At 40.0% G+C, this 26,099-nt stretch overlaps 1 protein-coding gene across 1 annotated transcript in view; it reads right to left on the bottom strand.

Moving 5' to 3' along the window:
* The window catches only part of RAD51B (RAD51 paralog B), a gene marked incomplete at both ends in the record, with an annotated part of 376,619 nt that overhangs the window by 189,448 nt on the left and 161,072 nt on the right, over positions 1-26,099 (bottom strand). Inside the window, one exon of the mRNA XM_084287274.1 lies at positions 18,414-18,510. Within this exon, the coding sequence (XP_084143400.1) occupies positions 18,414-18,510 (97 nt within the window). The remainder of the gene's footprint in view (positions 1-18,413; positions 18,511-26,099) is intronic.

The raw sequence follows: 26,099 nt of genomic DNA, 5'->3' as shown, positions 1-26,099 counted from the left end.
AGTTAAGATAAGTGGCTAATCCTCCTTCCGGCTAAGACCTCCTTCTGTATTGGGTCAATGCTTTTTGCACCAGAGATCCAGGTCCACCAAACCAGATAGAAACAGAGAGCAACGGCTAACACATTTACTGATTGCTGTGGAAATCATTGATGAGCTCGGTACAATCCAGAAATCCCATTTGGCTGGAGGCAAGTATTATTTTGGACACATTTATGATGCCTATGTATGACAGGCGAACAACTTGCATACTGACACTGACAGCAACCAGTTTAACAATTCAAATATTCCCCATGGGAACACGCAGCAGTCACACTTTAGTCCACATCTTTCCAATCTGACTTGTATTCTTCATCCAAGCCCTCTGTATCCAGGACACTGCAAAGTATGCAAACCTTCCTGAGCTGTGGTGTCTGAGTGAATAAGTGCCTTTTTTTGCGGGGGAGAAGGGGATGGTAAATATTACTGGCCACAGCTCAGATGAGCTTTGCTATACTTTTCATCTCTACTAAAACCCCAAAGGACTGAGCAGCATGTGGCCAAGAAAAGCTGCATCCAGAGAGAGGCTATGAAAACATCTGCCTGTAGAGTCACTAAGAGGGAAGTTAAGCTCTTCCACAACAGAGCACAAAACTCATTCTATGAGAACTCTGCTTCATATGTCTGGAACTGTAATTTGTATCCATGCATCACTGTTCTTAAAATCCCAGAAGTTCAGTGAGGACACATTTCAAAAGAAAGCACAGATACACAAGTCTGGGTTGCGCACCTCACCAAGCTTACGTGTCACTGCCATGCAGAAACTAACACTATACATACAAGCTATGAGTGAGTATGCCTAAATTAGGCATAATACCTACCAAAAGTGAAAGAAGAATTTTCCTTGAAACTTTCTAGAAAAAAAAAATAATCATAAAACTGCATGTCACTAACAATATTTAAGTATGCATATTCTCTCATGCCTCGGGATGACTTCAGATCTTAATTTCTTCCACAGACGCACTTCTCCGCCAGATTCTAACAAGGCTCTGCCAAAACCCAAGGATTACAGTGCAAAAACAGTTTTGTCCCTTCACCTATGAGATGTAGCAAATGGACCGCATTTAGTTGGCCTTTCATTCTCCAATCTCATTTTCCCTTACTGTAAAATCATAGCAGTATGTACAGCCAGAAGTTTCCAGTGAACATCCACCCTGCCCTGCAACATCTACGTCTGCACTGCAAGAAGCTGGGTTAAAGATTGTTTTATACAAATGTTTCAGGTAGTCTCAAATATTTCAAGTAATAGCTAGTGTACTAGCGTCACACGTGTGCTGTCCCAAAGTTCAGTTATCCATACTGTTAGTATGATGTGTCTTCTAAGGCTGATGTTTACTGCTACTTCTTCCAGTCACTGCACATTCCTAGACGCTTGCCTGAACAACAAAGAAGACTGAATAGTTAAAATAGCAATTCCAAGCATAAAGACCTCTACAGTTTCACGTTCTCACTGATCTCCCGAAGCCTCACCCTGGAAAGCCATTCTACAACAAGGACTGTTTGTTTCTTTTTGTGGCCCTCTTCTGAACTCTTGTCCAGTATTTCTGTATCATCCTCAAAGTTTGAGGATCAGAAACGGATGCAAATTCCAAAAGAAGTTTATTACTGTACCAAGACTATTAAACAGCATTCCTTTTCTCTACGTGGCAATCCTGCTAAAGTGTATTGGGATCACATTAAGAGGCTCTTTGCCGGAGCTGATTAGCAAAGACTGCTTCTGCTGAGGAAGTTTCAACTACTTTCCCAACCCAGGATAATCTCCAAATCACCGTTTAAGACAATTTCTTATGTTGTATGCACAAACTCGCATTCTTTCCTCTCATTTACATTGCCTTTATTTGGGTGTAGCAGAACAACACAGAAGTATGTCTAATCTTTAAAAAGGAGCTAAAAACCAGACAAGGAGATAAATGGAATAACCCAATAAGCCATGAAGATGTCCCATAAAAGTTGTGTGCAAGCATGTTGTTGAGTCAAAAGGGGAAAAGCCTTCAGTCCCACTACCCATATTGGGAATTGCCTGGGAAACCATTGCATCAATGGAACTAATTTGGCACCATTCCACAGCACTAAATTCACAAGCGAAATCTTAAAAAAGTCGGTAGCTGCTGCTGCTGCTATTTAAAAGTGTTCCTAGCATCCCAGCGTTCTTTTATGCACTTAATGTTTTACCTAATTCTGATAGCCTGGGAAATATACACACCCATTCTATTAATTGCTTTTAGGAACAAGCATTTACCGTCATCTTCAGGACAGATTTGATTTTGTGGGAACAAATTATATCCTGGAACCAAAATCATAGTCAGGAGTTTTGTAGCACAAAAAAAAGGTGGACTTACCATGTCCACCTCTAGTACATCAGATACTTATCTGTAAAGGCCAAAGGACAAATATACTTTAAAAACTACACTGCATTATCTTTCATGTGTTTCCTTTTGCAACTTTGGTTGCACAAGCACTAAAGTGTAAACAGTACGATTCCCCCTTATCAGGGACCTGTGTCCTCCAGGATTTATTTAGAGGTGCCAGAATCAGGTTCCCCGACATCATCGCCGACTAACCCACAGCCACAGGATTATCCTATCAGTAAGACTGCTGGGAGAACAGTCTGGCTAAGGAGGAAAAGCCCTTGTTTACATACACATTCCTTCTTAACTAACAGGGAAATAACTCCAATTAAAAGTAACGAAATAGCTTAGTACACACATAACCACTGACACATGCTCCTATCATACACAGGACCTTAAGTCTAGAACTACAAGTGGGAACTGTTAATAAAAGATGGTCAGAAAATTAAGCCTCTGCCAGCTTTTGGCAGCGGCTCTCTTCAAGTATTTTCTACCCAAGTACATCAAAGCTCAAAAAAACCCAAAAACCCAAACCATCCAACCATCTATCAACTGTAGTTACACGGAGTTTCTGACTCAGTCTTTGGCTCATAGACAGTGCAATAAGATACAGCTTTTTCACTGCTGTTCCACGAGTTCAGCCTGAGTCAAGAGACAGACTGACTGTAGGAGAAATTACATTTTAGCTTTAGGTCACTGGTTTGGATCCATTACCAGTAGTAGCCAAATGTCATCACCAGTAGACAGTTGTTTATGGTCTGATGCGAAATGGATTTGCCTATTTACTGCAATGTGTGGCAGAATTGCCACCTACATCACCAATGACTTTCCCAACAGCTCTAGAGATTCAGCAAAAGGCTAAATGGGAACCCGAGCCCCCGTTCTGCTTGAGTTTGGTAGTGAAATTTCCGGGCCAAAGCTGAAACACGATGTTAAATCAGTAAAACAGCTTATGCTATTACCACTTGTGTTTAGTGGTCCAAGGAGAAGAGGAAGACAACTATTGCTTCCACTGTCTTTCAGCTTGGCGCCTTCCAGTAATGCTAAAATCTATGAAAAAGTACAGTCTGTTTTTAACAAATATTTTCCTAACTACCGATGCAAGAAGGCATAGCTATTTGTGTCAATACAAAACTTCCAGGAAGCACCAAAATTCTTTTCATCTAGCCTATATTAGGTGTTAGGAAAACATTCATGTTGACCGTCAGGTGGGATTTAAAACACTTTTTAAATGCACCTTGGTTGCATCTGGTTAGTTACGGTATGACCATCACTGACGTTATAACCAGTTACTTTTTCAAGGAATGTCAACATTTGAGGGCTATGACTTACTGGTAGTTTAATATTATCCTGGGATTAATAAGAGAGGAGAAAAGTGGACTGTGAGTTATGAGAGGATGTGTACTGCAAGAGATTTGGCAGGGCAGGGTTCTCATTAGGCCAAAATTCAGGATGTCCTAGGTCTGTGTGCATGCTATTAATCACTAGTTAAGGCATACCAATAAAAGTAGTTTTTCCATTAAAAAAAAAAAAAATCATTGCTCATTTCAGGAGGAATAGAATCATCCTATCTACTGAGTTCAGATTTTTGGAAAAAGCAGATTTTCTTCAAGTACTGTTCAAAACAATCTCACATCACATAGAGGACTTAAGAAGAGACTATTTTTTTTTTCCTTCTGCCTTCAGATAGGACTGTTCCTTCTTAAAATTTAAGAAGTATTTATTCACCTGAGATGGCAGAAAAGAATCTTCAAACCATCATCATATTTAACATCAATAAAAGTAGATGAATTTATGATTAAGGAATTAGAGATTAAAAGAATAAGATTCTTGTCTTTCATAAAAGCCCTCAGTTAAGAAACAAGATACATATTAGAGTCATCAAAATATGTAACCTCGCATATAGGTTAGTTCATAGATATAAGAAATGTGGCACAACAAAAAGGAGGATATACAGAAAATGATGGTAAGAGACCAAGTAAAAATCGGACGAAATAGCAGCATCACAGGCTCGCAGGATATTTCAAGTTGTCTCAAAAAGTCTCTATTCCTACCTCCTGCTCAAAGCTGAGACAGCTGTGAGGTCACACCAGGCTACTGAAGAGTGTATCACAAAAGGCCACCAGTCATGGCCTTGAAAGATGCTACAAGATCAAGAGGTAAAATAATTTTGTCTCTTGCTTTTTCTTTTTTTTTTTTAATATATATATATATAATTACATAGACTGTTATCTTAGGCTTTGCTTTATTTTTTGAAAAGTCTGTGTATTGAAAAGAACATGATTGCCTCAGTCATAACAATACAGAATTGTGGCCATGGAGATGGAATTAAGATGGAAAAGGAAGGAGCAGAAGTGAAGGAGACAAATAAGAGGCTTTCTTTTGAGCTTAACTATCTACAATAACAGTGAGGGAGTATACTGTTTAATATTTTGATCATCATTCTGCTCACTCCACAAAAGGCAGCACACAGTTAGTATTAAAAAGATAACTGGTATAGATCTGAAGTTTAATACAACAATACTGAAGTTAGAAAGACCACTTTCACATTGCAAACAAGTAATCGAGTGATTACAGGTAGTCAGATCTGAGTATCTGAACTGAGAAAACCCCATAGAGTTTCAAGTGCCCGTGATGCAGTCTTTTCCAAAAGAGTGTAAATAGGGCATGTCACCTCACCAACACCCAGGACCACAATGTACTGATGGTGCCAAAGAAGGAAACCACACTGCGAAGAGGAAGCAACAAATTCAGTTTAAACATCTTGCAGGTTTAAAACAACTTTATCATAACCAGAAACAGCTATTAATTTTGAAGCAATAACACATCATTAGCAATTAAACTGCCAAAACTGTGTAGTAAGCTCTCAAACATTTTCAATGGCACTATTGAGTGCAGGGATTGCTCACTGCTACGTGCAAGGCTACCACTGGTAAGCAATTGTTAAAATGAGAGATTTGAACATAATACACCACTACCACAAGCACCTGTGCAAAATCCAGCGCAAACATCACAGAATTTCATACAGATGTAAGAAGTAGGGCAGGTAAACTATTTTATTTTTGTTTTGTTCTTCACTAGTAGAGCAAAAGGATGACCTCAGAAAACAACATTTTTGGGGTTGGGAGGGAGCAAAACTGGTGAGAGAGAGAGAGAGAAAGAGAGAGTGAGTAACTCATATGTTAGTTTGTGTAGCATGTCTCTGGTTATGGTCACGAACCTCAGCCTGTTCTCCTCACATCTTCAAGATATATATTTTATCAGACCAAACATCTCCACTAAACGTGTTACTTGACGAAACTTTTTTTTCATTGAAACCACTGTTATTGCAAAAATTTTCAGCACAAACAAAATAGGAAATACCTTATCATGTTGAATGCTGATGAAAATACACTCTTTTATAGACACAGCAATTTATTTATTTACTTGAAATGCACCTGATTCACTACTCCACTACACCAAACTGCAAGTGAATTTCTACCCCCATAAATATCAATGCAAAAGAACAACAATCAAATCCTGGGCTGAAACTACAATAATCTTGAAATCACCCTAATTGCATACACTGGGCTACTAAACTATGTGCCATTTGACTTGTTCGCAGTTACTATTCAGCCTGCTGGTCACAAATACCTTTTAATAACCCCTAAGGAAAGGGAGATATCTTCACCTAAGGGAAAGCCCCAGGTAACTAAAATGAGTTTTCCAGCTCCTTTACACAGCCAGAATTGCATGAAGGTGATGCAGCCTCCCCTCACCCATAGGATTTTCCCATCCAAGCAGAAGACATCTCACTTTAAGAAAAGGCAGGTTCATCTCGGGATACATCTATAGGGTTCACGGTAAATACCAGGAAGATTAGCCTGTGGTGACCTCTCTGCCACTCATCTGCTGCCGGAACCTCGGGATCCGAGCGGCTCATTTCATGCTAGCTCCCATGACCGTAACACACTGCTGTCACGGCGGTGACTAAGAAGCAGATGCACCCTCAGGAAAGGGAGAGCTGGGCAGCTGTTGACCATAAGCCAAGACAATGAACTCAACGGATATAAAGGACTTCACGTGTTGATCCCATGCTGTTCAGAGTTACCTCATGCTAACCCGGAGGAAAAGAACGTGACCAGAGCCTTTGACAGTTTGTGTTATTCTGGTTGAACTGGCATTAGACCAAACCGGGGATTCCAAGGATCATGAGGTTTTTGGCATTTAACTTGAATCCACCATGAACGTTTCCTCTCGAGATTCAGACACTGAATGACACAATATTAGTTTGTATGCACTGAACTTTATCTGAAACTTCACTCTTGTCTTTCATTCCTACCGAATGCTAACAGGAAGATTTACTCTCTGAAGTGACCTCTGAACTTTCCAAGACCTTCATCTTTTTAGTCCCTTGCCCTTCAGTGGGTAGCAGTTTTCTACCAGCAATTTAAGAACATTAACTAACTCTGAAACTTGACAGCCACTGTTTCAACTCTTTAAAGAGACCACAGATATTATCAGTTAAAAAAAAAAAAAAGACACTCACCAAAACCAAAAAAACAAAGACAGAAGGAACAGCAAGAAATAAACCAACAACCAGACCTACGAACGGATCCTACAGCAGCGGCTGCTGCGGGTGACTGGGCCCAGGGGTTGGGTACGCCGGGCAGGTGGTCACTGCAGCTGCAAGATGTGACTACAGGCCCCTAGCAGGCTGAATGCCACATTTAGTAGCACAAACAACAGTAACAGTGAAAGACATGGCACCTCAGGGTTCAGTGCAGACTAGCCTCTGAACTGCACAGCGAAGACATGAGCACTTCTCCTGCTGAAATTCATCCTGTTTCTCATTGTCATTCGTTACATGAGCCTGGTAACTGCAGGTTACCACAGCCAGGCAATGGGCGTTACAGCTCCCTGCTAATCCTTCCTACTGATCTTCAGACGAGGGCTGTATTGTCTCTGATTTACCTTACAGAAAAACACAAAAAACTACACTTGCTTGAAAAGCAAGTCTCCAGTAGGGAATAATTTTGCACAAAAGGGTCAGGAGACCAAAAGAGTTGAAAATCACTCTATGTAATGAACCAACCTGCAGCAAGTAAAGATGACAGAGGACTTGCTTCAAAGCTGTGGTAGTGATCTCAATCCAAATACTAATACAGATGCAGGCTAAGAGGAATTTGAGACAGCGAATTGATACTATGGGATAGATCTGTTAGAAAATGGGAATTCACGTACCTCTACTCTCTTTGAAAAAACAGCAGCCAATTCCTCTACAGTATATATTTCCCGAGTATCTTAGAGCCAAAAACTTCAACCACTTCTGGATTCTGACTGATTATCAGTGATTTTAATTAAGACCCATCCTGCATCATTTACAGTTCCTCCTTAAAAGCAGACGAGGAAATCCAGCTGACTGGTTTGTTAAGCAAAACCAGCAACAACAACAACAACAAAATCAATAAGAATTTGAAAATTTACCATATAGAAATAGGAATTAAGATAAGAAAGGGAAGCAATAAATTGGATGAAATCAGATATTTTAGGAAGAAAACAAAAATTTATTTATTTTGTGTGCAAGACATCATGTTTATTAGCTTTTTTCTTCAAAGCTACAGAGACATAGCTGTTGAAGCTTGAAATTTTAGTTCCATTCCCATTTGCTTTTAAATTAAACAAATGATCTCAGTTTTTGGAGCAGTTTTTGACTCTAGGGAAACTATGCCATTAAGAGAGTGCCAGAAACACATCTAATTGATGCATGTCCCAAAAACAGCTCAAAAGAGCGCAGACATACCACATATAGATTTCAAGGAAATTACTGAAAGGCCACAGAGCTTCAACAGAATGTGATATGTGAAACACAGCATATGAAAGACTCAGTATCAAAAGGGTAAATTCAGCTCAAGAGATATTAATCTGATTACCTAAGAGGTACTATGAATCGGATATGCTCCTTTGTGCGCCATATCCAAACCTGGACAGATGGAGGAGACTTTATGCTCCATTTTCTGACATGTAATTAGTTTTTAAGGGATTATCGAGTTACAGATAGAAAGTTTCAAGCAATTTTTTCATATGAGAGAATTGTGTACAGTAACCAGCGTATTTTCCAACTTTATTTCCATATGATTTGCTGTTTCCTTGAGTGGCACTGTGGATTACGAGCTTCACAACTTGACTTTTCTGTTCTCATTTTCACTTGAGTGCTCTCTGTGCACCTGCCTGAGAGCAAACCAGTCCTACAACATCTCTAAACAAAGCGCTTTATGTAAAGCTCAAACTCAAGACTTGTACAGAGTAAATTGAGGCTAATTTTATGCATTTTTTTTTTTTTAAATCCATATAAGTAATCTTTCTGCACCATCTCCCCCTCTCTCCTTCCTACACTCATTGCCATTTTCCAGGGTTTAGATACAAAAAAAGAAAAAGGTTAAAATAATATGGCTCCTTCCCATGCCAGATCATGCGGTGATCCCACAGCCTAACTTCCATGACTGTGTTTGATGAAGTCACTGGCCTTGGACTATCAGTCAGTTAGCTATTAAAATATTACCATTTCACATTATGGCAAGTAGCGCTTTTTAAAAGCAAATTTGAAATGTGTTTTTGTTTATAAACTCCATTTTAGATTGCAGTATAACAAAACACAACAATCTCCAACTAGGGCATCTTTAACTTCGCATTTTACACTAAAAAAGGCTGCTTGCAGGGCTTATCATATCACTTAGTTTTGCAGACCACGGCAGCATCCCCAAGAGGCTACCTTCTGTTTATCTCTCCATCAGCATCCCAAATCTGGAAGATTGCACTTGCATATACATGTATATGAATAACAATTACATTTGCACAAAAAGAGGGAAAGGCTTTGCCTGCCTCCACGAGCATTGCCCTATATAGTTTTAATTACTTTGAATATAGCTTTTAATCATTTCAGCAAAGAGACACAGTCATCAATCCCTGTGTTAAGGCAAGGAGCGTGCAGGGAGAACTGCTTTGGAAAGGGTGACTTGGGAGCAGCAGCAGGGCCAGGAGGCAGCAGGGCAGGAGCTGCAGCGGGTACGCAGTCGACACTTGTGGCTGAGGCAGCCGTGCCGGGGAGCCGGGGCTCGCTGCCAGCCAACTGCTGGGGAAGCAAGGCGAGGAGGCGAGTCCATGAAGAAAGGCTGTATCAGCGTGGGAGGACTATGACCTTTTGATCTCCGAGATGTTCCTGATGTACCAAAGTGACATGTCAGCTCTAATAGGCTATACTCCCCAACTGGTGGCAGGGGCCTACAAATTACTGTGAGATCTGAAGGCATTTGTTGTGATGATCCTGGCCTGGATGGGGCACATCACCACTTCCCCAGCAGGACTATCTGGCAGGCTGTCCCAGCAGTTCCCAAACCCAGGGTCGTAACCTCCAGCAGGGTCACAGCAGCACAGAGTGGGGTCACAAGCCTGACAGAGATTCGATTGTATGTGTTAGTATTTAGGGTCGCAGGCTCGGCTGGAGTGAGTTCACCACCAGAAACAGAGGCACAAACAGAAACCATGTGGGAGCAGCTGGCCTAACAGATTTCACGCTCAGCAACTTCTTGATACTCAGATGTGCCCATGCGACTCTGTTACACGTCCATGCGCCAGCCTGAAACAACAGCTCCCCTGCCAGGTACCAAAATGGTTCAGATTACTCCCAAAGAATCATGGATGCTTACCCTGTAGCAGCATCTGCTGTTTCCTATTTCTACCATTTCTTCACCCGTCTTTCTGTACAGCACTATGACCACTTGAGCTGCTCTTCTCTGAATGCTCCTTTATTTTTACTGCTTAGTATATTGATTGAGGAGACAAGTAGAACCCAGATTGGATGAATTTCCCCACGTGGAGCATGCTAAATCTGCTCAAACTGAAGCTGCCTATTTTCATTAAATTAAGAGATCATACACCAACCATATGCTGTCTTTTTATTATATTATGTTTGGGTTTGGACGTAACCTTTTAGCAGCAGAACGTCACTGGGAAGAAGTTCATTCACATGCCACATCACCCAGCTTCAACCTCCAAAAAGGCTAATAGGTTATAAAACTTCCATCATTTATGGCAATAAATCATTATTACAATAATAAAGCAGGAAATACACACAAATTAAGCAGAAACACCAATGTCCTCTTTTTACGATTAAGGGGAGTCATCAATCATAGAGGCTGCCCGAGATTAACAAGGAGCCACTTTTTCAAACATCCTGCAGTAAACCCAGAGGAAACGCAGCTGGAACTACAACCAGAACATAGACATCAGACCTTGAAATCATTCTGTCCTCTCTTCCTGGCCCTCCCAATCTGCATAACACCTGATCCCAAAGTCACTCCTAAATGGTCCATGTCCTGAAGGCGAGTTGCATGGTTCACGTAGCACCGCAAGCCAATACAGTGATGCCTCCCCATACACAAAAATCTGTCAGATCTCTCCCAGTCCCACCAGAAGAGGGATCCACTGTTGGTACTATAAAACTCCACAAGAAATGGGACTGACTGCTACTACATAATGAAGATTCAATTTTTATTTTTCCTCAGCCTGTTTGTACAGATTTAAGTAGAATCCAGTAAGTTAAGAACAGAATTGGGCAGAATTTAATTGATCATAGTGCATGGGGGCCAGTGCTGTGTAGCTTGTACCTACCCTTGAATAATCTGCACAATGCATTTTGAAAGATAAGTTAGTTTGGAGCAGTTCCACCAACACTAGGGTACAACGTAGGGCTGCAGAACGAGTCTGGAATCAAACCGTATCTTTTGTTTCTGATTTAAGACATTGATTTGCAAGACCACAGAGAAAATGCAAGTTGATCTTCTCTATTCTGCATAGAATGGGAAATGTTTATTTTAAAACATTTTAGGGCACAAAGAGATGACAAATTGCAGTCCTGTTATAATTCTTTACAGCTATATGCCATGAAAGTCAGTGGCTGACCTGTGCAGGCTCTCAATCTATTGCAGTTAAAGGAAAACAGGAAAAAACTGGTGTTGGGAAACAGAATTCTGAAGCAAACCCATTTTACTTTGCGTTGAAAGATGCAACGTACTTGGTCTGGCACTGTCTCAGCTGAGGTAAGCAATCAAGAGGTGCTAGCTTCTAACCACTCAGCTCTGACTGTAAGCACTTCTGTTATCATGCTTCTGATGCTATAGATGAGTGATTCCCAGCAAATACACCTGAAGGGATTTTGGATTACAAATTGTAGATTAATGGTTGTCAGTCATATCACATCTTCAGAAAGAAACCACAACAAAGCAGTAAAACTTGGTATTCTATCATCACAACAATTAGGAAAGAAGGAACGGAGATTCTCTTAAACTGATATATAGAGGTCTTTGAATGCTCCTGCTGACAGTTTTCAACCCTTTCGTAGTCTAGATCAAGCGATTACATGTGTCATTCAGCTTGAAACTTCCATAGACACGTACAGTCTCTGTAACACCATTTTACTGAGAGATTTATATTTTGATTAAAAAGCCGTTAAAATTTGGCTGGATGTTATATGTCACTACTTCCCACTTGTTGAAATATAGCATCAAAATTAGTACAGGCTGACATGACCACTGTTATCGTGAAATCTAACTGCTCCATACACCGCAACCCTGCATCATGTAGAAACAATCACAATACCATTTCCCCTAATGGTTGGTATCATTTCTCCCAGGCCCTATAGTGATGGTGCACTTCCTTGAAGCATTCTCAGCAACTAGGAGGACTTTTTCCTTCCACTGAAGCACTGAGGAGTACAGTTACCAGAAACACCAACACAGTTCAAGCGCAACAATGAAACCTCATTATTTCAAGCAGGTTGTTTTTTCTTTCTTACATGTATCAATGAGATTTATCAACACGTCTCTTTCTTTTTGCTATCCATTTCTTACCTATCCTGAAGTGCTACATCGTATCCTGACTCCCACCAGGTAAATGAAGAGTTTCTTTCTCACCTTTCAGTGTATGTGTGCCTTACAATCTTTTTCTGAAGATTTTTGAAGCAGGAGAATTAACTCAAAGGCAGAGACCAGCCTGAACACAAGGCTTCCCACAGCATTGTTAACAGGGATCACAGGGTCTATGCCAGGGTAGTTTATTAAAAGACAGCTGAGACATGAAGTCCAGCAGCACATTATAGAATTAGGAAAAAAATAACTCCAGCTGTTCCATTACAGCTCACATGAACTGGAACCAACGAGTTGAGTAACTCGATCGACTCCTACACTAAAGTCATGGGTACCCAGGGCTTGGACCCGGAGGCACAGCCCCATGGCTGATGGACTCGCTGGACTCTGCTGTCCCTGCGTGGGGGGGTAACTTGGCTTTGGGCTGAGTGGGTATATCAAGATAAACCACACAGCAGAGAACTCTATTACCTTTTCAGAGATGTGGTTGAGTCCTCTGGGTTCACACAAGCACATCAGTGGTGAGTAACATACTCGTCAGTGTGCAGAGATGCATTATTTGAGGTGAATTCTAACAATTATCTGGCAACACCACTATTGTTATTTGTACTCATTGCTTTTTTCTGCACATTAAAAACTCTAACCTTCATAGGGTCTACATAAGGGGTCACAGTTTAAAGACCTTTCTCTCATCATACCACAAATTGCACTCAAGGTTCATGAACAGGCCGAGCAATCTCCCCACCTCCAGATTATTCCACAATGATAACAAAAATGTTTTTAGTAACTACTCCCAAATTTGGGGGTCTCAAAAAAGTCAGCGTGGATTTTTATTAAAAAGATGGGATATTAACTATTTTAATTAAATGATAAAATTCATAAATTATTTTTTTTAAATAACACCAGTGTTTCATTGATCCAAGACAAACTACCTCCTACCAAGCAAACCTGTGGTAATCAGCCTATAACACAATTACAAGGCATGCAGTTAAAACATTACAGGCTTTAAACATGTCAAAGTGCTATGATATTTTTACTTAAATTCATACCATGCTGGAAAACTTCACTAAGACACGAATTATTCTGCATTAGCTGCAAAACTACAAGGAGGAAGTGTTCTAGAAACTTGTTTAACAGCTGCTCTGTCAGTTCAAAGTTCCTGCAAAACAGGTATGTTTAGGGTTCTCACAGAATATTGTTTTTTTTATTTTTATTAAGTCACTTGCAGGTCCAACCTTAAACATGAGCGTACACATAAATCAATCAACAAACAAACAAACAAAACCAAACAACAGACTCCTATCTTTGGGGGCCCCTCACTTCTCCTGGTAATTCCTTCAGTGTTATCTCTCCTTTCAGCACCAGGACTGAAAAAAAGGGATTTGAAAGGAGATAAGTAATAAACTACAGAACTGGTCTTTCCCTGAGGTGAACAGCAGGTCAACTTATTACTTAGCAATGGGAATATCTTGAAATACTTCAAAAAAAAAAAAAAAAAAAAAAGTTGCAAAGAATATATCCCTACATCACTTAAAACTGGGAAACCAAGGCCTGAAGAGTAAAATGTTTCAACCACAACCTAGAAAGGCAAGAGCAAAGCAAAGAATAGAATTCAAACATTCCAGCTTCAAATCTTCTGCCCCCTAGACTAAAATCCCATGATCAGAAGTAGGAAAACCCTGTGGGTGGAAGATATTATGGTAGCTTAGCTTTCTTCAGTCTCCACAACACGAAAGACTATTTCTGCTCAACAGCTTAAAAGAACTCGGGATCACAGCAACAAAGATGAAAAGGTCAGACTAAACTCATTGCTCACATTGTGCATTAAAAATATACAGCGCTATGACAAACTGCTTGATGAACACAAATGGCAGAAGACCGAAAACTGGCCTCCCCAGAGTTAGCACAAGTTTACGGACAACTTTAAACACAAAATAATTCTGACTTTTCCAAATAAATATTTGAAAGTGCTAGCTGAGACTGAAGAAGCCTGAGACAGAATTTCCCTTTTTGCCTTACGTTTGTGCATGCTGGGAGGAGGACTCTGTTCTTGTTCATGCCAACACTCTCCTGACCTTTTTCTGAGAAAGATGGGGCTTGTCTTCGATGTCTGCAAGAGGAAGCGTAAGCTTGCAGCTGGCAGATGTATTAACAGGATAGGCACTGGTGGACTAGAGGGGACCTCAATAGGTCACACTGTGCTATCTCTTTGCACCGCTTTACAATTTGAGTTGCTTTGCTCAACCTGATTTTTCCAAGACTAATACTTATGAAACACAGAAATCTCACCTTCCAGCTAGCACTCAAACAAAATGCCTGAGAATTCATTTCTAAGGATCCTCTGTGTTAGGTAGTCTAGTCATATGAACTTTACAGAAATAAAAATAGTGCAGTCACAGCCACAAACAATGGCTTAATCCTTTAGACTAATGCAGCTTAAATCTCTCTAATTGTTAAAGAGATGATTATTTTAACTTGGGGGTAAGGGGTAATTGTTATACATTTAAATAACAAAGTTTTATTCTTTAGGCCACATTTTGAAGCCTAGTTGTGGGCTGGTCTGACCATCTCTGAACAACTTAAAATAACATTAAAGCTTCTCAAACTTGTCTTTTACTGTAACAGGTAAAAATCTGTTCCATAAAGCAAGCATGAAATGCAAAGAGCAGCATCCCCATCAAGCTCCATCCAGTCTATCCCTTTTGATGACAGGATATGTAAGAACAGTATGGCTACAAATAAAAACTGAGTTTGTCTTCTAGAGAGGTGACAGCCTTACGTGCCTGAGACTTTTTGAGCTGAAGATAAAAAAGAAGTCTTACTGAAGTTCAGATAATAATCTGGCAAATATGTAAAGGCCAAATGAATGCCAAGGCTCAGTCCATAGGTACAAAAACTTTTCTATTTTATTCAACATTTATCTGCAGCAAACTAAGCATGTTTTCTGTCTTGAAGCAGATGTATGCACAGAACTGGGAATTTAGCTGGACATAACATTTTCCTGCAATGAGTAAAAACAAGCACAGTTCAACAGCTCTTACGTTGCTATGTAAGTGGTGAGATTTTACGATCTGTGCTGCTTTTATACAAGCTTTATTATTCTCGTAAAAATCTAATATGTTTTTAGGACACAAGTTTTCACGTATTACAATATAATTTTAAAGAAGACAAACTTTGAGCCTGAAACAGCTTGACAACGTCCTTTCAGCTTGCTCATCAGATTAACTTTGTCACACATCAAGTGAACAGCTTCCTTGGTTTCTTGCCTAATCTAATACGTAGCCCACAAAATACCCTTCCAAAGCACAATCAGAAGCAAAACCAAAAGCCACTACAACATTCCATTTCTTTCCAACAACACATTTAGTTTGAAATTTTTATTTCTGTCTCTTTCTAAGAAAGATCACCCTTTTAGCAAGCCATTTACAATGACAGGACTGGTTTCAGATAGGTTTAAAACAACATATTAGACATATACAAACCAAGAGGTCTGATTTGCTTACAGGACTAATAATGTGTTACGGGTCCTTTCACATCTAGGTCACTGGTTCAAATTCAGCTTAAGTTGGTGATGAGTGAAAAGGAAGAATGAGGTAAGAACCCAGACATGAAGCTGGCTTCCATTCCTGACTGCAACATATTCTCTTTGTGTGCATGGACTACTCACCTAACAACTCTTTCCTGCACAGTTGTAAAATAGGAGTAAATACTATGAATATCACTCCAACCCTGGAAGGCGAATTCTTTAAGGAATCTTGAAGTATGCAAGACTGTCAGAAGATTAACATATTGCTACTCTTAGGCTGTTTGAAAGTCAATATGAAATAAATTAGGGGGAATTTTCTCAGGACAGGTCAACACCCTAACGTTTAAAAGAAAAATATCAGCCATGCTTCTGAAAGCATTATAAACACGGAGAATGTTTATAATGTTGAATGGGCTTGTAATTACCTTTTTTTTTTTTTTTCTCCTCATAGGTAGACAGCATGGGTTAAAACTGAAGCAAACTGACAATCCAGAAGCAACCACATTATGGATGAGAAAGATGGGAGGAAAAAAACATGTGGTATGGAGATGCACTGTGCTCTGCCATTATACAGCACAGCTGGTAAATACCGCCTCTGTTAGTTGATGGAAGTGGAAAGGAGGGGGGAGAAGGAAAAAAAGTTGAACACGCTTGCTATCCCTTGATAAAACTTGAATTACTGAAGGAGCTTGCATCACTGCTGTGCAATTCTTGTTTATCCTTGGAAAGCCAAACAGCTCCCATTTTTAAAAAGTGCCATGCTGGCATGTTTTACCACTTCAGACAATTAAAAGTGAGGAACGAGAAAAACAAAGGCAACTACACACACAAAGGCAACCAACACATTTTCACTCATTCTTGGGTTAAAAGTTGAAAAATAGTGATGGCACAAAGTTCAGACACAACACGATATCTTCATTAATAAGCTGTAATTACTATGAAAATCATCATACCATGTCTTACACAGTCATGATTTCAGAACTATGGCTCATACACAGCACTGCACATTTCTGACATTTTCAGGAAAATTTTGAAGGATTACAACTTTTTCCAGAGACTCTTCAAAATATTTTAACCACAAGAAAAAGTATGTGTTGCTAAGTATATATTTGTTATTACTTCTACTTCAGACTTACCTATGCTCTCCTTTTCTGAGGAAGCTCATACACTGCAATTCCAGAGGACAAATTAAAGCACAATTGCCATGATCTAAAGTATTTAATGAGCCAATGTGTAACATATTCGTGCCAAGAAGGAAATCATAAAGATGAAAAATTATGTCTTCCTCTTCCAAATATAGTTACCAAATTTCAACTCTGACAGAGGTAGGGAGCGAGATATTCAAGCAATGAACTTCAGTTATGTCTTGTCAATGGATGGAGCCAACAAAAGCCACAAGCACAGTTTCAAAATGATTTAATGGACCATGCTTTGCCCAAGCACTCCTATTGACAAAATTATGAAGTGAATGCATCAGTCAGTGTCAAAACATTACACTGGAGTTATTTGCTGCTCTTTCACATTCTGTTTAATATATACTCAACTTCTTCCTCTTGCCCGTTGAAATGAATTGCAGAATAATGTCTTTTTTTTTTTTTTTTTTTTTTTTTTTTTACCACTGCTTAATTGTTTTTGCCACCAAGCTGTTCTTGCATTAAGTCAGACAAGCTTGAGAGGACAGCTCTGATCAACCAGAACAAAGATAAGCTGACCAGAAAGCACACCAAGGAGAGAAAGAGGGGAAATAACGTTATTACGCAAAGTAGAAATTCCCCATGCATTTTTCATGCCTTTGCAGAAAAGGTGAGCATTGCTCATCATCATACATTTCGGCCTATAGTTGAATTTTAAGTCTAAATAAGAAAATCCTCTACATCTGTCTCTGAGGGCACTCTGATTATTCACGTGGGAAAAGCTAGAATTGTATTACATTGCAAGCATTGATTCCGTATCTTTTATACTTTGCACAGTAAATCCTCACTACTAACCCCCAAAATGTATGTGTGTGAGAGAGATACTTGTCTCTAATTCTCTGCAGAAACAAAAGAAACATGAAGATGTAAAGCAGTGTATGGCATCACACTAAAGCTCGTATTACATTCACACAATATCGAGAGCTGCAGTTTGAATCACTGTGCTTGAAAACTGGACAAGTATAATGCAAGGGACAGGAGTGATTATGTGCTCTCCTTCCTTTATGACCAGCTGTTTCTTTTTGGAATCACCAATAATCACTAAGTAAGATTAAAATTATGGCCTAGCCTGTGTATTTACTCTAGTCACAGCTCCAGAAGGAGAAAAATAATGCTCTGTGAATGAAAGTAGGATGCTAAGGAACATATTACAGAAATGAACACAGCTTGAAAATCCATTCCCACCCCTTAGAAAGGGCCAGTTTCTTTTAGTTAATACACTCTTTTATTTTCATTTCTTTAAATAAATTTTCAAAGAAATTGAAAAATAATTTCATCTCCTCATGGTTTTATCTTTGGCTTGATAACCTGACTTTCCTGGACCCCTGTACATCAACAGAAGTCTGCAAGTTACAATGTGGATTTGTGTCAGTATAGAGTTTCAGTTCTGATAGAAGGGATCTCTTACCTTCAGACAAGAACAAATCATCAGCTGGAGACACCAGGTCTGCTGGGATTGCAAGGCCATTGCTCAGTGATGTGGTAATCTGATTCGTCAAGATAACCTGCAAACACATAGGGAGAGGGGGGAAGGGAAATGAATTTTTATAGCTACAGGAAGGCAGAGAACAGCCCAGGCAAGGACTGGAATCCCTCAGGCACAGGCACAGCGTGTGGGCAACCCCCTACTCTGACCTTCAGCAAATTCGGCTCAGAAAGTATTGAACTACCTGCAGTAACTAGAAGAGAACTGCAAAAACGTGCAGTAAAAGGGATATTGTTAAAAAGATGAAATATCAAACAACATATTCTGACAGATAAGTATCAAACCACTGTCCTGAAGAACATTCTCCAACAAACAATGTGATGCTCCTTAAAAAGCACCTAGTGAGAGAATAATATTTTGAGAATTTTTTAGGTCACTCATAAGGCCAAAGGACCAATTTTAAGAAAAACCAAAACTCTGGAATTTTAAAGGCAAATGGCAAATGTATTTTTCAAGTAATTTCTATCCAGTTCATACACTTCCTTTCATTGGCTGAAACACAGTGCCATGAAGAAAGGTGTTGCAGTGATACTGCCCCACTGATCTGAAGCATAGGAGTACTACATTCCACAGGGCTATCTGCACACAGGAGGGCAGTCTGATGTTCTTCAGGATCACAAGATTCTGGCTAACAGCAACAGCTGGTGCTACCTACACAGTGCTACAAAACATTTAGTTCTCTGACAGCATGAACGAAAGTCTTGCTTGCAAGAGAAAAGCAGTCCCTTGCACTTCTGAACATGTACTTCTTTTCTAGTAACAGAAAACATGAAAGCAAACACAGTCAATTCCATAGATAGGAAGGCGTATAACCTCGATTACCTCTTAATGCTTTGGGGATCTCTAAGCCACTGCAGTTTCTGCAATTACAACTGGTCTCCACTTAGAAGTCTAACAAAAACTGCAGAAACATGTAGGTGGTTTTTTGTTGTTGTTTTCTTCAAAGAACCAAGGTGGTCCTTATTCTTTACTTAAAACTTACTCCACTCCAGACTCAACAGCCTGTCTTCAGCTGTATATGACATGGGAGGAAGGGAGACTGGAATCGCGCATGCTACTCTATGGATACGGCTTCATGATGCTACTGGAATAAACTAACAGCTTGCCACAGCTAAAAGGAAGACAAATATCTCTCTGCTCTTAAACCCGCAGCTCAGAGGCTATTCTGGCAGCCGGGCATAAGATACAACAATATGGCACAACGCTGAGAGCTTTCCCCGATCAGGTACTAAGAAACATGCTGAAAAAGAACACGCTAACAAAAACTTCTATGCACATACATAGTGGTGGGATATGAAGTTTTCATTGGCACACTTTTGCAATGATCACATTATTCACATGTGTCAAAAGCTTTGTAAGCAATGCAGTCATCCTATGCCTTTGCCAAGGTAATCTTACACTGTGCCATCATGTATGTTATTTATGCACCACATAGTAAAGGAACGATACCATATTTAAGGATCTTTCTTAAAAAACAAAGCCTAAATAGCCTAGACTTTATGCTGCTCTTCTTCAAAAGAAACTCATTCTACACACTTCCAAAATAAAAATGGAGAATAATTCTACTATTTGTTTTAATCTTTGAGATTTTTTGGCTTCCTCTTCAGCTGGGATCTCCACAGACCTGATAGCTGTATAAGCATAAATTTTCTTCACTCTTATGTTTAACCCAAGCTACACCTCCAAACTTACTCTTCAACTTCTGATGTGTCCTTCAATACCATTCAACACTAACAACACTCTAGACACCTTGTTACACCAGTTGAAAGTGTCTTAAAAGAGGTACAGTTAAAAAACGTGCACACTTCTTCTGAGATGAAGCCATATGCATGTGCAGAATGCTTATTTTGGAATTCACTGAAAATTATTCTTCATTTCTGCAAGCCTGCAGAGCCTACAGAGAGATTCAGTTCTCCCATAAGTACAAATCAAGGGGCTGTTAGCTAAGCACTAAATGTGGCATTAAATTTCGTCACACTTCTGCAGCCTCATTTACTGCAAAATTCTTCCATCAGGTGCAGCTGTGCATTCCTGTATCATCAACCAATATTCATTTCGGTGCACCTAGCATAATGCAGTTTGAATCTCACTCTGTAGGTGTGCAGAGTGCTTCAAACCCTGGCTCAAACACAAGCTACGGGTTGCTAACAAAAGGAGAAAAGCAGGCCTTTAGTCACCTTCATCTCCAAAGAAAAATGTTAAGGCAGTCAGATTTAGAAAACTCCTCTTAATATATGTATCTTTTAATAAAGGTGCAAAAATCTGATTTCGTCCCCTTACTGGAAATTGCTAAGATTTCTTTAATTTTTCCCAGAGTAAAACCTTGGTCAGCAATACTTTGGCAGTGAATAGTGGCACACAAACAAAGCCCTGTGGTTTCGTCAGTCTCCAAGCCTATACTCAGTTTGAGGCCCTGAATACTGTTACCATGTGCTTCCCAGTATCACATCTAAAGAACCTATTAGCTTCTGTCCAAAGTCTCCTTCACCAACCTGAAATATGTGTTTAAACTCCATTGCTTTGAAATGGACATATGGCTATCCTTTGAAATGGAACGAAATATATTCAGAGAATTATAAATAGGCATTTGAGGAAACTGTTACGCCCAAGTGTGATACAGAGAAAATGCCCAGGTAAACAAAGGAGATAGGGAGTAAAACAGCTGTGTGCCTTCCTCATGAGTACAATTTTAAACTAAAAGAGGAGAGAATTAGATCAGATGTTAGGAAGAAATTCTTTACTCAGAGGGCAATGAGGCACTGGCGCAGGTTGCCCAGAGAAGCTGTGGCTGCCCCATCCCTGGAGGTGTTCAAGGCCAGGCTGGATGGGTCTCGTGGGAGGTGTCCCCCCTGCCCATGGCAGGGGGCTGGAACTAGAAGGTCTGTAAAGGTCCCTTTCAACCCAAACCATTCTGTGATTCTGTGCTTTGTGCATGGAGAGAACCAGCTGAATCTCATACAGTGCTCAGTTCTGATCTTAGGAACTCCTTATCTTACGAATAACCAACATTAGGTGAGCAAGGGTTAGAATATTTTCCTTTGGTCTGCTAGATGTCACACTTCAAAGAAACCATCTCTCAATGTTAAACAGTGCCTGGAAACAGTCTGGGGTCACAAGTCCAAGCAGATTTACTAGAAAGAGTGCCTTGCATTGAATTAGCAGTAGCACTTCCTCAACTTTTCCTTGGAGATCTGCCATTGAAATACAGATCAGATTTACCCTGTTTAGTACAGGAGACCTGCCAAATCCACAGTCTAAGTAGGTAAGGAAAAGTTGCCTCTGTTGTGGTTCCTTTTGACAGATACTGGACAGTATTACCAGCCAAGCACAGCTTCCACTTATTCCACAGATGCAATGCCAGTCATGAGTTTATTTTCTTTCAGCAGAACAATCAACAATGAGAACATTAAAATATCATGTAGCAACTTTATCATATTAAAATACATAGTATTTTAATAGCAGCTCCTATTCTCGGCATTAATGGAACAAAATATTTTCATTATCAGAGGTACTTTCATTACCACTATGGCACTAAGTCACAAAAAAAACATAATACCTCTTCATGCACAACCGAGGCCTGACACATGCAACAGGTAAGGAGATTTTGTTACTGCTTTCTGTTTTTAGCCTGTGACAGATGAAGAACATAGAGCTTCTTCTGCCCATGATTGTGCAAGCAAATGGAAAACACCCTCTACTGCTAAAAGAAAAAAGACCAAAAGGTCAACTCTATAGCCTTGTAACACTGAAAACTTGTCACACTCAGTTTCCTGTGGAATTCAGTGAACTGTCTTACACCTTTTAGCATATTCACTTGCAGCTGGTAAAGGTGGTGAAAAATCAGTTCTCAGCTTTCAGATTCTGACAGAGTTACACCGTAGAAATTCACTCAGATTCAAATTTCAGAATGATTTCTGGGAAAAAAAAAAAAAAGTATTATTTAAAATAACACACAATTCACTGATACAATTTCTCAATCTTATGAAAAAGTTTGTTTACTGTCCCAGTATCAGCACACCAAACTTTGATTGTAAAGTAACCCCTTGTAACTATTAGAAAAATGGCAAGAACACTTTTCCTTACATTTAAAAAAAACTGAAGAGAAACACAAAGAAATAGGGGGAACACACTTTCAAGTTCCTAATTTTAGACACTTGAGAAAATTCCTGACTCCTCTTATGATCTCCCTCACTTTTATAGAAATAGGAACACTAGTTACTCCGGGAAAATAGTGTTCGCATTTCAGGCAGAAACAGACAGTTGTTAATTCCAAGATTAATCCAAAAGCCAACACCTTTATTTTTATAATCTCTTGAAACCTTATATGTCATGGTGAAAGGAGAATCTCCTTCCACTGGTGTGACTTTACCAGATGCCAATTTTCTGGAGGCACAAAAGAAAAATAAAAACACTTATTTAAGATACCCAAGTTCCCAGCACCCATGTTTGTTGAAAATAGCGTAGTTCTTGCATATGCTGAAGGACCTTGCAGGTCCTGGGATAAAGTTGGCCTAGGAACTGAAATATGACTGCTTCACACAGAAGAATAAGCAAACTATTTTTTGTTTGATTATTTATACAGTACAATTTTTCAAGTACTCCTCCTGCCCTTCCTCGGACCACACTGGAACTACTAAATCTGACTTTGTTGTCCTTGTAAATCCCGTTGAGTAAATAAGTCATTTTCTGTAAACTTGTGGTCTCAGCCTCCTTGTTAGTTTATTGCAAAATTAAAGGGAGCTCAGTGCAGAACTATCAATCAGTAACCAGCAAAGGTATAAAGTCTTCTGGAATGTACCAAGAGAGGAGGAAGAAAAAACAACCTCTCATGAAACGTCTGTTTGTTAAAAGAACAGAGCAGAATTCCCCTTTTCGCAAGCAACGCTATTTAGGAAAACTCTTATTAAAGGCTTCCTATTGAGTTGGAGAAGCAAGCGCAGGAACACTCTGCCCTTATTAGCCCATGTATTTGTGGTTTTCACTGTACTCAAGCAACGTCGCTAGAGAGCACGAAGTAAGAGTGACATTCGGTAGATGCTGACTCAGCACGCTGGAGGAGAAAGGAAGGAAATTTTACTGCTCCCCAGCTACTCTTCACACCAGTCCCTTGGAAGGCACCTCTCCCTTTCCCTGAAGCCCAGAGCTTTTAGTGAGGCATTCAGCAATGGGTCAAAACAACAGTGGCTACTGTGTATGCACTAGCGGAAGGAAAGCACACCAAGCAATACCACAAAGCCAGATGGGGCAGGCAGCAATCCTGGAAACAGAAAAAGGGAACAGTGAGAAAACTGGGGCGAGGGCAGCACACTTCAAACAGCTGCAAGAACTGCAGCCTTCTCCTTGGGAACCTGCTACAGCTCCCTGAGACCGGCAGCAGTCTGTCCAGAGGAAGAACCCTAAATTACCAGACAGTCGTCAAAGAGCAGGGTACTTGTGATCTTCAGCTAGGCTACAGACTGAATTAGCTTTCTCTTTGACTCCTGTTTCTCCAGAGAGATTTTTTTCCAGCATCAGTAGCCATTTGCTACAAAAGCTGTGCAGAGCTGTTAACAAGCTCAGCAGGACTTGTACCTAATATTCACAAGGAAAAAAACTTTAATAAAACCAAGCATTTTCAGCAAAATCAGGGAATTACAGGCAGTAAGAGGCAAAGACTAAACTGCAACACTGAGATCGGCTAAACAAAATCAGAGTTTTAAAGAGAGAATTTCAACTGCCCACAGCCACTATAAGCTTGTTACTGCAGTGGTGCTTGGTAGGGGCTTATTCCCCAGGAGAGCAGGCTTCTCTGATGAAAAGCCTCTGCACTATTGAGACAATTCTGAGCTCCAGGACCAAACCAAACATATTTACATCACAACTATTACTATACACACGTATCTTCACTCTCATAAAACATAAAACCATTTTGACTCATACAAACCAAACACAGGAGAGAAAAATCCAACAGCACCTTATCTTCTCAAATCAAAGCAAATCCTCACACCTAGCCCCTACTCTTCCCATTGGAGTTCTGGACTCCAAGTTGAGCTGGCCACCAGCCCCAGCACATCATGTTTCTGTGGGGAAGAATGAAGATAACACCAAGCACTCTACAGAGCTCAGCCATCACAAGCAAAAAACTTTTTAACAAATGAAATTCACGTGCTCAAAGCCAAACACCACCTTCGGTATTTAATCAAGGCCTAAATAACAAAGATATTTATTCAAAGGTAATTGTACATGTTGTAGTAAAATCATAATAGCTAACAAAGAAAGAACAAAATAAACAACAGGTAAGTGCCTGTATTTAACAATCGTTGCTAATCCAAATCAGGTGAAAGAAAAGGTTATTTATACACAACAGAGAAATAGGTTGGAATGGAAATGTGAGCATTGGAGTGAAGCAGATGGATGTTTTCAGGGATAAAGGTCTAGCAGCTAGCCTGACTAAAGGCAAAGACAAGGCCTCAGTACTGAGAGTTGTTTTAGGGTTCATATTCTTAACCAATGTCACCAGAATTTGGCATAATTCCCTGAACAACAGATATATACACACACACAAACCACTGAAAGCCTATTGAGAAATGCTGCCTAATCCTATAAGCAATCTAGCAACAAGTGTTGGCCTCACCTCAATGGAATTTCATCTGTACCTATTTTCAGCTGCATCACATCCAGGAAAAAAGGGTTAATCAAGCAGTCTAACAGCATGAAGACAAGAAAGTAGTGGTTTTCTAGAAGCCTCATGAGCACCTTTTAAGAAGAAGGATGATTAGAGAACTGTTCCTCAGGACACATTATTGCTAGCTGCAACCGTATTAGAGCTCCTAAGAAGAGGACTTCCAGCTCATGCTTTGCCACAGCATCTCTACCCATTTTTTTTCTCTTTCCTTCCTTTTACCTTCCTCAGCAAGGTAATTCATGGCAGCAGGAGTCGTTTTATAGACACAGGATTTCATTGGGTATAAATAGGAGTTGGAAGAAACCAAGGAATCTTTCAGAAACTGGCCACTGGATTTACATCTGATTTATTCTGCTTTGCATAGGAAAAGTACAAAATTATGCAATTCTGTTCCATAAACCTTCTGGAAAAGTAAAGTGCATATTCATATCTCCACCAATTGCTTAAAATAATCACAATAAATTAATAAAGCTTCCACCAGGCAGGGGAAAAAAAAAAGAAAAAGAAAAAAAAAAGAAAAAAAGAAACAAACCAAAACAAAAGCATGCTGTTCTCAAGCAGCTACATGCCTTCGAGTTGAAACAGCTACCACCCAGAGATAGCCTGAGGTCTTTAGCCTTTCCTCCTCTGGGAACAAGGATCGCAGCCAACCCAAACGTAACCTTCAAAATTTGCACTGCAGCACCCTTGTGCTACCCTGCCCCATGAAAAAGGTTTGTGTGCCTGGAAGGCCTTCACATCCAGTACTGTGTGTTGCCACAGCCTGTAGGGACCTGTTTGCAGAGACATGCGTAAGGCAGCTCCCAAGAGGAACCGCCACCCTCCTTCATGCCTTGCCAGTCGCCCAGAGCTCTGGGTTAGTTTCAGCAGGCCTTCCTGCTCCTCCGCCCTCCCCTGCAGCCTCTGCATAATGACAGCTCTCTGAATCCAGCTAACTCCTTCAC

The sequence above is a fragment of the Netta rufina genome, assembly GCF_964035555.1.
Source record: "Netta rufina genome assembly, chromosome: 5".
Lineage (NCBI taxonomy): Eukaryota > Metazoa > Chordata > Aves > Anseriformes > Anatidae > Netta > Netta rufina.
This window is presented reverse-complemented; position numbering and strand designations above follow the sequence as displayed.